Raw genomic sequence first — 13,344 nt, 5'->3', positions numbered from 1 at the left:
ACCATGAAATCTTAAATTATTGTAATTATTTACAGAAAATTTTATGGGTTGGTAGTGAATTTTCGAAAAAAATTAGAAAATATTTGAATGCAGTTCTCTTTCTTTTCAAAAATAAAGGAATGTTTTCTTTTAGTAAAATTTTCTATCTACAGTATTATGAGTACTTTCCCTCCAGGTGGCATTACAAAATTCCACCCTGTATATTATTTCTTTATTATTATGTAATATGATGTACTGTCTTAGGTACGATACAACTACGGATTAAGATCGTTTAGTCGACGCAGCGTTGAAATTGTACAGATAAATGCAGTTTGCGCACTCACTACGCGACGTCAAGCAATAAAAACCTAAAATTCGAACGCCAACTTTTTGCTACAACGCTCTTAAAGAGATGCCAACTAATGCGCTGAGTTCGAAATTCAGTGTCGCATTAGAAATTGACACACACAAAGTAATCAAAATATGTGCTCATTATCCACTGCGGTATCATACTCAACGTTCGAATAATCTTTAATACTACGCAAGCAATGTAAACGGTTTACATTATGTCGTTAGCAGCAATGTGTTCTGTTTTTGGGCATATTGCTGCAACACCGGCCCCGCCCCCTTGTCACATCTCCCTTTAGTTTCTGTAATCTGTGGCTGAAACGAACGATTTATATGTATGTGTTTACCATGTCTTTCTTGGGTGGTGATACTGGAACCCATTCTGATGCTTTCTCTCTGTGCTGAGATCCCGAGGACACGGGGAATTGTAATCGCAGCTCTTCTTTGTTGGCCACGGGTAGAGTTGACGACTTGATCGGTAGCGGGGCAGCACCCTATAAAAATACACATAAATAAAGTGTCAAATAGAGTCAATACGCTATTAAATTTGACAATCTCCAAATTTAAAATAGGATTACATTCGAATGGAGACACTTGAACTATTTTAGTAAACTCACGGCCGAATACTGAAACACTACTCAAATCTGTCACTCAGCTGACGGGCTCCTAAATTTAAGTATCCTTCAATTTTAAATGGTATTCTCAAACGCTACTCAACGGATTTGAAGCCGTGATCAGCTAAGCAGCTCTCAAATGTTTACATAATGGCAACATTTACCAAAAAAAGTATGTTTTCATTTACACAAATGATAACTTTACGTCTTTTATCCATTACACGCAGCATCGTTTGGTTATGTATTGTCTTTTATGGAAATATACTCAATCAACTTAACATAGAACAGTTTATTTTTATTTTCTATTATACAGGGTGTTTGGCGCATCGTGTGCCAAAATGATTTGGCGGATAGAATGGGTCATTTCCTATATTTTCAGCCCCCATAACACGTTCCATGCCAGGCGGCTACTTTTAAATTAATTTTTTTAGTAATTTCACCAAAATACCCAAATCGCATCATTTAATTTCGATTAAAAAAAAACTACTAGGCGCAGCCCTAAAGTAAATATTTTGTTTTGACGTGCATTAATGTAGGGTTGCATTAAATCTAAATTTACTGGCAAATATCATCTAGTTTTTTTAAAATTCAGCTTTGAAGTTTTCAGAAAAGTTAAAAACGGACTGAACATTTAAGTTTACATGGGTATAATTTTTTTTTTTAAAAGAGATAGCGATCTTCGGATTTTATCAAAACTTCTCTAGTCTATCCTCATTCAAACGGTATACTAATCTTGTTTAAATAATAACAACAACTTCACAAATTACTTAAATTAGTGCATTGACTCTACTCGGACTGATTTGCGAAATTTGTGTTTATAGCCCCTTTATGTGTGAATAGCACGTTTAACACCTACAGGTAAAAAATATTTATCTTATGCAATGTAAAAACCTTTTCCCAATCGTTTTTCAATGTGGATTTCTTGAATTTAAAGACGAAAATAATTATTTTGATCGTTTATTAATTATTACAAATTTTGTTCAAAATGGCCTCGGCAACGTATACACTCACGACATCTTCATCTAATTTTCTCTTTTTATTACTACAAAGGCGTTTTCTACTCGTGGATTGGAAGAGATGGCCCTATACAGTGGCCTACACGTTCCCCAGACCTAACTCCGTTCGATTTTTACGTCTGGGGACAAGCTAAAGAACTGGTGTACGTAACGGATTCAAACAATAGAAAAACTACAACGAATAGAAAACGCCTTATTAGTAATAAAAAGAGAAATGTGGCTGCATACGACAACAGTCGAAATTAGAAGAAGATGTCTTGAGTGTATACGTTGCCGAGGCGGACATTTTGAACAAAATTTGTAATAATTAATAAACGATCAAAATAATTATTTTCGTCTTTAATTTCAAGAAATCCACATTGAAAAACGATAGATAAAAGGTTTTTACATTGCATAAGATAAATATTTTTTACCTGTAGGTGTTAAACGTGCTATTCACACATAAAGGGGCTATAAACACAAATTTCGCAAATCAGTCCGAGTAGAGTCAATGCACTAATTTAAGTAATTTGTGAAGTTGTTGTTATTATTTAAACAAGATTAGTATACCGTTTGAATGAGGATAGACTAGAGAAGTTTTGATAAAATCCGAAGATCGCTATCTCTTTTAAAAAAAAAATTATACCCATGTAAACTTAAATGTTCAGTCCGTTTTTAACTTTTCTGAAAACTTCAAAGCTGAATTTTAAAAAAACTAGATGATATTTGCCAGTAAATTTAGATTTGATGCAACCCTACATTAATGCACGTCAAAAAAAATATTTACTTTAGGGCTGCGCCTAGTAGTTTTTTTTTTAATCGAAATTAAATGATGCGATTTGGGTATTTTGGTGAAATTACTAAAAAAATTAATTTAAAAGTAGCCGCCTGGCATGGAACGTGTTATGGGGGCTGAAAATATAGGAAATGACCCATTCTATCCGCCAAATCATTTTGGCACACGATGCGCCAAACACCCTGTATATATGTCGGCGCCGGACACAGATGCTGCAAATTATTATTGATGATTAATAGTACCAATCTTAATATTATGTTATCTGTAGAAATCTGTAGAGCAGAAGGTTTGTGATTCCTAAACGTAACACCCGACTGATGCGCAGAAAAAGATAACTGTCAATCAGTTGTGTCATGTCAAGTGTGAGCAGGCGGCTGCGAGGTTATCTTTGAGAGCGTGTTAAGTTTGGTGGAACGTTAAATTGTAGGAAAAGTGATTGTCAACCATCCAAGATATTATCTCCTTGCCCGTTAACCCACGCCAATGGAGATTCCACCCCTAGAGTTCCTTCTGATAGAGACCCAGTGCCTTTATATAAATCTCGTTTTATCATATAAAAAAATTAATGCTTGCATTTTTATTTAATTAAAAAAATAATTTTAAATGTGATACTTTTTATTGTTGAAATCTATTAAGTGGCGATCGTGGACCGAAACGTAACCACAATTGACATTTATCATTGTTGACTGACAGAGCATCAAATTGACAAATCAACAACTCTTGGAAATGCTGCTATGCGATGTCCCCTTAATCCTCAGAAATAGGCATGTTTATGTAAAGCGATTTCATAGCAGCTATTTTGGTTGTTACTTCGTGCACTATACGATGCACAGTTGGCTGTTAGATGTGGAAGATATCACCTAGTACACGTTCATAACTTCCCGTTGCGTAGAACAGTAGGGTTATAATAAGTATTTGGTCCACTGGTTGTATGGCATTTGGTGAGGGGTTTCAAAGAGCTTCCAAATTATGAATCCAGAAACAACACCGTTTCTTTAGAGACGCGGAACCTCGCTCGGAATTGCATGTCATTATAATAATAATATTTTTCAATAGCGTTCAGCCTTATTGCGTTCCTGCGATTAGATCTAGGTATTTCCTCGAGCCTCGAAAGAAATGATAACGATGACACACATTATTTACCACTATTTAGGTCGATTTAGAAAGAAAGAAAGAAAGAAAGATACATTTATTACAGTGGACATCACACAAATACAGGTAATTACATAGACATGACAGTGGCACATAATAATAAAAGAAGAAAAAATAAAAACAAGAGTAAACTGAGCAGTGCCACCCATTCACCAACAAGATGCCCACTGCAACGGGACCCCACTCAGCATATGCCGTGGCCCACGGTGACGAAGGCCACGGCGCTGGTTATTTAGGTATAAGAATAGGATTTAAGATACCGCGCAAGCACTCTCAAATTTAACAGCTGCTTAAGACGATTTGACAGTTGTTTGAGTAATGCTTAGCGTTGAATGGCGTTTCAGTATGCGAAAATTCATTTAAGTGGCGTTTGAGTGCAACTTAATTTGAGAGGTGCTTAAAAATTGAGAACTGCTCAGATATTGTTTTGAGTATGCGAAATGTAAGTTTAGGAGCTGCTTAACTATTTGAGAAGCCGTCAAATATTTAAATGGCGTTTCAGTATTCGGCCGTCAAACATTCAAATTACTTTGCTTTGCTACCAAAGTTTAGTAAAAGTAAGGTATTTAGACATTTATAGCTTAAGCATGCTCATCTTTTTTCTTTACTTAATTAATTAGAAAGGTTTATCATTCTTAGCCAAAAATCATACAGTTGTTGCAATTCTCAGTTGAAAACTTACCCTAATATTAAGTACAATAGGTGCTTTCTCCTTAACAAGGAAAGGATGGTGGAATGCCAGAGTATCTTCGTTCTCGCTCATATCGTCATCGTGCGATGAAACGGAAGACAGCTCCCCAAGTGCCTCTTTCTTTGATAGATGTTTGCAGAAGTCTGTTAACTCGTCTACTGATTTACCTGCACAAAAAAAAAATTGGGAATAAATGCATTATATTATCAGTAACAGTCTAAGGGTAAGTAAAGGTCGCGATATCTTGTCTGTATGCACTTAAAAATTAGGGATTGATGGTGAAAATGGGCGTTAGTCTCTTGTCGGTCACGGCGCGAACCCGAACCTGCTATCTTTAATCTTTATGAGGTCGTCTGTACACTTTGTACGACGTCCTACGCCGTACTTGCCAGTACGTGGACTCCATTCCAAAACCTTGCTGCCCTATCGGCCGTCAGTTCTGCGTGCTGTGTGCCCTGCTATGGCAATCACTTCAGCTTGCTAATTTGTCTGGCTATGTCAGCGCCTATACTATAGTTCGACGGATCTCCTTATTTCTGATTCGATCTCGTAAAGAAACGAACGAAAGAAACTCGAGAAGAACAAAGGTCTCTTGTCTAATAAATACATAAAAATAAAACTTACCACCCGACTGTATGGCGGCCATGACTTGGTTCCTAGTATGCGGCGGCAGCGCGGCGGCGCCGGCCGGCACCGCGCCGTTCTTGAGCATATTGATGGCGTTCCGTCTAGCCACTTCTAGGAGACGCTTCTTCTCGCTGTCCGCTAGCCTTACGCCGGTTGGTGACCTATAGACAAATTATTCAAAATTATAAATATGAAAAATTACACATCAACTTTCAGACTGGTTTTTGTGGAAATCCTTGGGGGAGGCCTTTGTCCAGCAGTGGACGTCTTTCGGCTGAAACAACAACAACAACACGTCAACTGCTGAATAGATAGACTGGATAAGGCTTATAAGCTGGAGTTAAACATAAATACTCTTTTTGTTAGAACTGAAGTCCCAAGTTTCAACAGCAAATCAAGTTAAAATCTTTCAAGACTGGTATTGCACAAATTAGAATAGAATAGAATAACGTTTATTTTGCTGCCACATGAATACACATACATATTTCTGATATTTCTTTAATTATTTTTAACTTTAATTATTTAATTACTAATATTCCTGTTAACCACTCCATCATCATCATCATCATTTCAGCCACAGGACGTCCACTTCTGAACATTTCTCTAGACCCATGCCTCTCCAGCTAAATCCAGCAGATGAAGGATTGCCATGCCAATCCTCGAATCACTATTCCAAAACTGTTGGGCTACTGTTGCCTTACACACCTTACATTGTTGTAACAAGCATTATTTTGCAAGAAATTAGTCTAAAGCCTGGTCCGTGAGCACGTACAATTTTGTCCAATGACCCCTAGCTACCCATCCGTAACGCTCGCGCGTAATTATATTGCTGTCGCGACTGTGCGACGGGCGCACAGTAGTTTGATTTTAAAAATAGGTGGACATAGGATCGAAAGTCATAATTTCACCAAAACAAAAATTGTTTTGGATAGCATTTTGAATGCTGATCAACATTTGTCATTATGCATTTTTCGATAAAACGAGCCTTTCATGCTTAAAAAAAATATGACAAGAAAATTTGTATGGAGAAAAATCTTTTTTATTTTTTTTCTGGCTACTGTTGCAAACTGTAGCGGTCAAACCTTATGTAGTCGTAAGTACCTATGGTGCCTAACATTACGACATAAATACTTTTTGCGGGCACGCGCGGCGAAGCGAGTAATGGACATGCAAAATTTTAAATATTTTTATTTATTCATTATTGATTTTAATGCACTTAAAGTAATTATTAATAGATAAATATACTCAGTCTAACTTACTACAGCCCCCTAATACCTCATTTCACGCTAAAACCTTTCAAACTAGAAGGTAAGTTTGTAGGTACTAGGTAGTCTAAGTTGTTTTTATTGTCATTATAATATTCACTACTGGTCTACTGGTTATCGTGTAAGATAGATTAGGTAGATATCAACCCTTTACCTAGGTATATACCTACTTCTTGGCACTTATAATACCGATATACATGATTAAAAAAAGTCTTCAAGCAAGAACCCTTGACTTCAATGGTTAAGAAAGATTTTTTAACTTTCTAGAGTAGTCCTGAATAGATCCTTAAATCATTTTGACTGTCATAATCGATTACAGTAGGTAGTGGGTTCAGTAAAGGTTTCAACCCATATAGTAAACAATACATTTTTATGGCTCTCCATTCAGTTAGTCAAATAATTCCATCATAAATGGAAATATCCGTAACCCTCTTCTACACATTATTCATCATCCATCATCATTTCAACCATAGAACGTCCACTGCTGAACATAGGCCTCCCCCAATGATTCCCACAATGGCCGCTTGGTGTTGCCCTGCATCCAGCGCCTTCCTGCTACCTTTATGAGGTCCACCTTGTGGGTGGACGTCCTACGCTGCGCTTTCCGGTACGTGGCCTCCACTCCAGAACCTTGCTGCCCCATCGGCCATTAGTTCTGCGTACTATGTGCCCTGCCCATTGTCACTTTAGCTTGCTAATCCGTTGGGCTATGTCAACGACTTTGGTACGTTTACGGATCTCCTCCTCATTTCTGATTCGATCTTGTAAAGAAACACCGAGCATAGCCCTCTCTATAGCACGTTGTGCAATTTTGAGCTTATTTATAAGGCCTATATTGAGAGGTCACGTTTCCGAGCCCTATTGCCACACATTATTGCAGATCCATTATGTACACCTCTACCTATAGTTTTATATGCCAGCTAACGTACACAAAAACTGCTGATACATGGTGCAGATAATGTGATAGCATTTTGGTGTACTGCAAACCTGCCTATTGGATTCTTTCGGAAAAAGTAAGTACCTATGTGAGTGACTATGATTATTTTGAACACTCTGATCAAGATAAGTGAATAGGCTAAAATATCGTTTTTTGATTTGTTTTTCGAACGAAGATAATAATTGAAGACATGAATGGAAGAAGGTGATAAATGTCGGATTTCAGATTTTTCTCAGTTCGATAATTGGGTAAAGGTATGCTTTATGGTTTATGTTTGAGGCTACTTATAAAGGTGTTATGTACGTTATCTTTTTAGACGAAGGGAAAGAAACTTACACCTCTTTAAAGGAGCCAAATAAAAAAGGATATTTTTGCGAAAGTTAACAGAAGAACTGGAAATTACAGTTCTGTCAAAATTGAAACTATCCCGCGACCTATTGTAATCGATTATGACAGTCAAAATGATTTAAGGATCTATTCAGGACTACTCTAGAAAGTTAAAAAATCTTTCATAACCATTGAAGTCAAGGGTTCTTGCTTGAAGACTTTTTTTAATCATGTATATCGGTATTATAAATGCCAAGAAGTAGGATATACCTAGGTAAAGGGTTGATATCTACCTAATCTATCTTACACGATAACCAGTAGACCAATAGTGAATATTATAATGACAATAAAAACAACTTAGACTACCTAGTACCTATAAACTTACCTTCTAGTTTGAAAGGTTTTAGCGTGAAATGAGGTAATAGGGGTCTGTAGTAAGTTAGACTAAGTATGTTTATCTATTAATAATTACTTTAAGTGCATTAAAATCAATAATGAATAAATAAAAATATTTAAAATTTTGCATGTCCATTACTCGCTTCGCCGCGCGTGCCCGCAAAAAGTATTTATGTCGTAATGTTAGGCACCATAGGTCCTTACGACTACATAAGGTTTGACCGCTACAGTTTGCAACAGTAGCCAGAAAAAAAATAAAAAAGATTTTTCTCCATACAAATTTTCTTGCCATATTTTTTTTAAGCATGAAAGGCTCGTTTTATCGAAAAATGCATAATGACAAATGTTAATCAGCATTCAAAATGCTATCCAAAACAATTTTTGTTTCGGTGAAATTATGACTTTCGATCGTATGTCCACCTTTTATTAAAATCAAACTACTGTGGGGCGGCCGCATTGAGTGTGCGAGTGCGACATCAACATAATTACGCGCGAGCGATAAGGATAGGTAGCTTGGGGTCATTGGACAAAATTCTACGTGCTCACGGACCAGGCTTTAGTCTAGGTTACTAAAAACTTCATACACACCTTGATCTACGACCCCTATGCCTTGGCGAATGATGACGGGACCGCGTGTGCGACCGCGACCGCCGCCTCGTCCTGTCCCTGTGCGCAGACCGACTCCGGTGACGCGACTTGGAAGAAGACCTGTGGTGCTTGCGGGATGCTGAACGGGATCTTGATCTGCTGTAAAAAGGTAGTGAAAGATTTACTAAACTAAATCCGTGAAATTAGTGCTGCAAAAAAACTTGTTTTTTTTTTAACTAGGCATCAACAATAGCATTGCAGCATCTGTATTTGGTATTGGTAATAAAATTAAGATTTTTTAACAAATTATTCTGTTTAATACATTAGTATGGAATTTGGTTGTCAGATTGTTAAAATTATGAAGCCTAGTTTAATTTTGAACATTATACTAAAACAAAGAATCAACTAAGAATAGATAGGATCATTAGCATGTTATTTGAACATCAAAATTTAAGTATAAGAAAAAGTTAGCAAGGAAGCTTCTTAAAAAAAGACATGAAAACTGGCCTAGCCAATAGGATTTAAAAATACTGTTTGTTTTTAATACCTTTTACGAGATCTACTCCTATCTCTGCTCTTGTCCTTACGGGATGATTTGCTGCGGCTTTCCTTATCAGAGTGTTTACTTTTCTTTGAACTGCTTTTAATTTCTTCAGATCTGCAATTTAACATAACATTTGTGGGTTACAAGTTAGAACAGTGGACAATAGAAACCACTTTACTAATTATAAAAAGTAAATTTTGGACTTACATTCTAATTTCTTCAACAGCTTGCTTTTTAAGTATCCCGCCCGGGTCAGATGATTTGGGAAATTGTGAATTGACCACAATTTCTTTGACTGACTCACACGAGGAATCACTCACCTCACCCTCCTCATATTTCTCTGCCCTTTTTCTTGCTTCTTCTTCGGCTTTTTTAACAGTTTCTTCATATACAGCACTAAATTTCAAGTTTTTGATCTGAATTTTACCTTTTGACTTGTCACTTTCCGATTGGTTTGTGTCATTTTTCTTACCAGCTGTTTTAGCTTCATCAGAAGAATTCTTGGGAGACTCTGGCATAGGAATGAGACTCGCATCGATAAGATCTGCAGAATTTTTGTCCTCACATTTTACAGATACTTCCCGTTTTACTTCAGTCTTAATTACAGGTTTTACCTCCTTCTTAACCTTTGAATCTTCAGATTTTATAAAACTAGTCTCAAATTTAACTTTAGTGTCAGGATCCGGTTTTAGCAAAGGGGTTCTTGAGCGGTAGCGAGAGGGAGAACGATCATCTTTGCGTTTTTTGGACTTACTTTTTTTCCTCTTCTTGTGTCTGTGAGTGTAATCACTACCATCTGAACTACTGCTGCTAGAACTTCGGCTACGTTTTTTCTTTTCCTTCTTGTGTTTCTTCTTGCTTTTCTTAGACTTTTTTAGCGTAACATCATCAATTTTTGGTGGATCTGCGTTAAATGCACTGAACAGTTCAGAAAGAATTTCACTAGAACTCTTGGTAGAATCATCTTTTTGTTTCTTTTCTGGAGTTGTTTTTTCTCTTTTGATAAGTAATTCAATTTTATCAATTAAACTAGTCATGGTTTATAGAAATAATTTGCAGCAAACAAATTACACATCAAAATCACGTAAATCACCATGAATGAAAATAATATTCGACGGCCATTTTGTAGTAGAGTGACATATGTCAGTTTGACAGTCATTTTTTTTTTTTAATATAGTTTTTCACGGCTCTGGGTGCATGCCCTTTTAAGCCAGTCTTTGAAGTCCGTTGAACTTTTGTTTGAATTTGACACATGAACTGTGTTTGACACTTCACTTCACTGATTCACTGTGATTCACTGATGTTTTCTTAGTTCTTACTCTTCTCAATTTCTCAAATAGTTCCCAGAGTTGAAACCACGAAAGTATATAAGGGTTTGAAAAGTTTCGGATCCTTGAGGAGTTCGTCCAACGACTGTGGTACACGTTCACAAATAGATTGAAGGTCATCGATCATGACCAGTCTCTGGATTCCAAAACTTCTACATTTCAGGATTATGTGTTCCATATCGGCAAGCTCTTCATTGCAATATGTACATTCAGCGCTCGGAATCAAGTTAAGCCTCTTCAGGTGAGTGGGAGCGTGGCAATGGCCAAATCTCAGCCTATTTATTATGGTTATGAACTTCCTGTTATCTATATTCTCATTCCTCCGATGGTACCAAGGTTTGGCGGGCGGGCTTCCTTGGATCTTAGCATACCATTTTCCCTTTTCCATACTAGTAATAGTCCAGTACTCATGCCATATCTTTTTCAGGTCTTGACTGATTGCGGCTTGATAGTCAGTGTGAGGTATCTTCAACAACGTAGAATGGTCAACATCAAAGCCATTCCTTGCAGCCAGATCAACAATTTCATTCCCCCTGATGCCACGGTGCGATGGTACCCAAAGGAAGAGCAGTGTCTTACCAGTAAGTCTATATATGTTGTTAATTAATTTCTTAATATCATAAATTATATAATTCAAATTATATTTACAAGAGTTATTTTCCAGAGCTAGTAATACGCTTTTAGAGTCAGTTAGAATAATAATATTGTCAGATGGTGGATTACATATACAGATATGTTTAAGTGCTAAGAGGATAGCATAACTTTCTGCAGTAAAGATACTACAGTGGCTTTCAATTTTATGACTTTGAGTAAGTTTAAGTTGTGGATCATAAAATGCAGAGGTTACACTGTTCTCTTTCTTTGAACCATCTGTGTACACTTTATAATAAGACTTATTTAGAAATTTATTAAGATCAATTTGATTGGAGATCTTTTCCCTTAAAATGGTGAAATTATTTACAACAAGATCTTCATAATTAACTTTGTACATGGGCCATGGCTTATCTTTATACATATTTACAGTGAGAGAATCAATATACAATGCAATTCTTAGTAAGCCCGGAGTGCGTCCAGATATTAACTCATTACCTGTAATTGGAGGAGGAGGAGTAGAGCATATTTGGGAAGATAAGGGTGGCATGATTCTATCTAGTACTGGTTTGTTAGTTGAAGTTATTAGTTTGAGACAAAAATTTGCTGCTAGTTGAATACGTCTCAGTACTAAAGGAGGAATGCATGTTTCACATTGCATAGCATTGATAGGTGTTGAACACATAGCTCCTGTTATTATTCTAAGTGCTTTATTCTGAATAACATCTAATTTCTTTAATAGGGTTGGGCTACAATTCATATATGCTAAAGTACTATAGTCAAAATGACTACGCACTAAACTCTTGTATAACATTGATAAAATCTTAGGATCAGAACCCCAAGTTACACCGGCTAGTGAGCGTAATAAGTTTAAAGCCTTAGAAGAGTTGCGAATGAGAAGCTTTATATGACTTTCAAATGTGAGTTTTTTATCTAGACACACTCCTAAAAACTTTTTTTCCTGAATCCATGAAAGAGGATTATTATTATAATAAATATTAGAATTACATTCATTATATTTTTTCGAGAATAACATAACGCCGCTCTTATTGGGACTAATATCAAGTTTTAATTTACCAGAATAAAAATTATGAATTTCAACTAAAGCTAGGTTTAAACTATGCACAGCAGTATTTACATTTTTATTTACAGTATAAATTAATAAATCATCAGCAAATTGTAAAAATTTTATATCCCTTTGTGTTAAATACTTATTAATTTGACTAGTGTATAAATTGTACAATAATGGCGAGATCGTAGCGCCCTGCATTGTGCCTTTATATACATATCCGGGTCCATGAAAAATGTTATTAAATTTTATATACATTATTCTTTTATACAAAAAATTGAAAATCCATTTACAGACTACCCCGGGTACTCCAATATCACATAAGATGGCTATTAAAATTGAGGGGACCACGTTATCGAACGCGCCCTGTACATCAAGGAAGACACAAGCTGTAGCAGAGTGACTGTCAAGAGAATTCCTAAGTTCTGAGACCAATGCTGTAAAACTTTCTGCTGCACTTCGGCCTTTCCTAAATCCGAATTGTTCATTTGGTAAGATATTATTTGATTCGACATAATAATCTAATCTTGTCTTTAACATGCACTCAAATACTTTACCTATACATGAGGACAGAGAAATTGGTCGATAAGAGTTACAGTCATCAGGAGGCTTATCTGGTTTAAGTATAGGGATGATACACTGAGTCTTCCATGAGTCTGGGATGACCTGTGTTTGCCATAGTAAATTAAAAATGTACAGTAAGAGTTTTTTGGCATTACTATGTAGGCGACGAATAAGTTCATAAGGAATATTGTCTAAACCAGGTGTAGTGTTCCTACGAGACTTCAAGGCAGTCATAAACTCTTCCCAAGAAAAATGTTGAGATAAAAAAGCTGCTTTTTCGTTACCAATTTGACAGAAATATGCTTGCAATAATGAATTATTTACTTCTTTTTCAGGAGGAGATACAGGGGAATATTTCTCAAAAAAAGAGGGAATCCATTCATCATTCTTCGGCAGTTTAGGAATTGAAACACGCTTAAACCTCTTCATATAGTTCCATACTGTACTAACAGGAGTATATCGATTAAAAGATTCACATAAAGATTTCCAACCTGTTTTCTTTTTTTCCTTAAGAGTTAGTTTTTTAGCAGCAT

At 36.2% G+C, this 13,344-nt stretch overlaps 1 protein-coding gene and 1 long non-coding RNA gene across 9 annotated transcripts in view; one reads left to right on the top strand and one right to left on the bottom strand.

Moving 5' to 3' along the window:
* LOC135076108 (protein Son-like) overlaps window positions 1–10,387 on the bottom strand; it is a 33,092-nt gene extending 22,705 nt beyond the window's left edge. For 7 of the 8 annotated variants that reach the window (XR_010258180.1, XR_010258181.1, XR_010258183.1 and 4 more), the window contains exons 1-6: window positions 9,467–10,387; window positions 9,263–9,373; window positions 8,716–8,874; window positions 5,200–5,363; window positions 4,567–4,742; window positions 675–821 (exon numbers count right to left, since the gene is read on the bottom strand). Coding sequence is in view for 5 of the 8 variants with exons in the window: in XM_063970566.1 (XP_063826636.1) it covers window positions 675–821; window positions 4,567–4,742; window positions 5,200–5,363; window positions 8,716–8,874; window positions 9,263–9,373; window positions 9,467–10,296 (1,587 nt within the window). In the remaining 3 variants the exon portion in view is untranslated. The remainder of the gene's footprint in view (window positions 1–674; window positions 822–4,566; window positions 4,743–5,199; window positions 5,364–8,715; window positions 8,875–9,262; window positions 9,374–9,466) is intronic. The other variant, XM_063970567.1, reaches the window with a different exon arrangement.
* Window positions 10,388–10,553: 166 nt separating this feature from the next.
* LOC135076082 (uncharacterized) lies at window positions 10,554–12,876 on the top strand. The gene is made up of 3 exons (XR_010258175.1): window positions 10,554–10,828; window positions 11,015–11,168; window positions 12,543–12,876. It is a non-coding gene; the product is annotated as an uncharacterized LOC135076082 (long non-coding RNA).
* The last annotated feature ends 468 nt before the right edge of the window (window positions 12,877–13,344 follow it).

Source organism: Ostrinia nubilalis, chromosome 11, assembly GCF_963855985.1.
Source record: "Ostrinia nubilalis chromosome 11, ilOstNubi1.1, whole genome shotgun sequence".
In the NCBI taxonomy this organism is placed as follows: domain Eukaryota; kingdom Metazoa; phylum Arthropoda; class Insecta; order Lepidoptera; family Crambidae; genus Ostrinia; species Ostrinia nubilalis.
The sequence above is the reverse complement of the archived record's forward strand: the minus strand, read 5'-3'. Positions and strand labels throughout refer to the sequence as shown.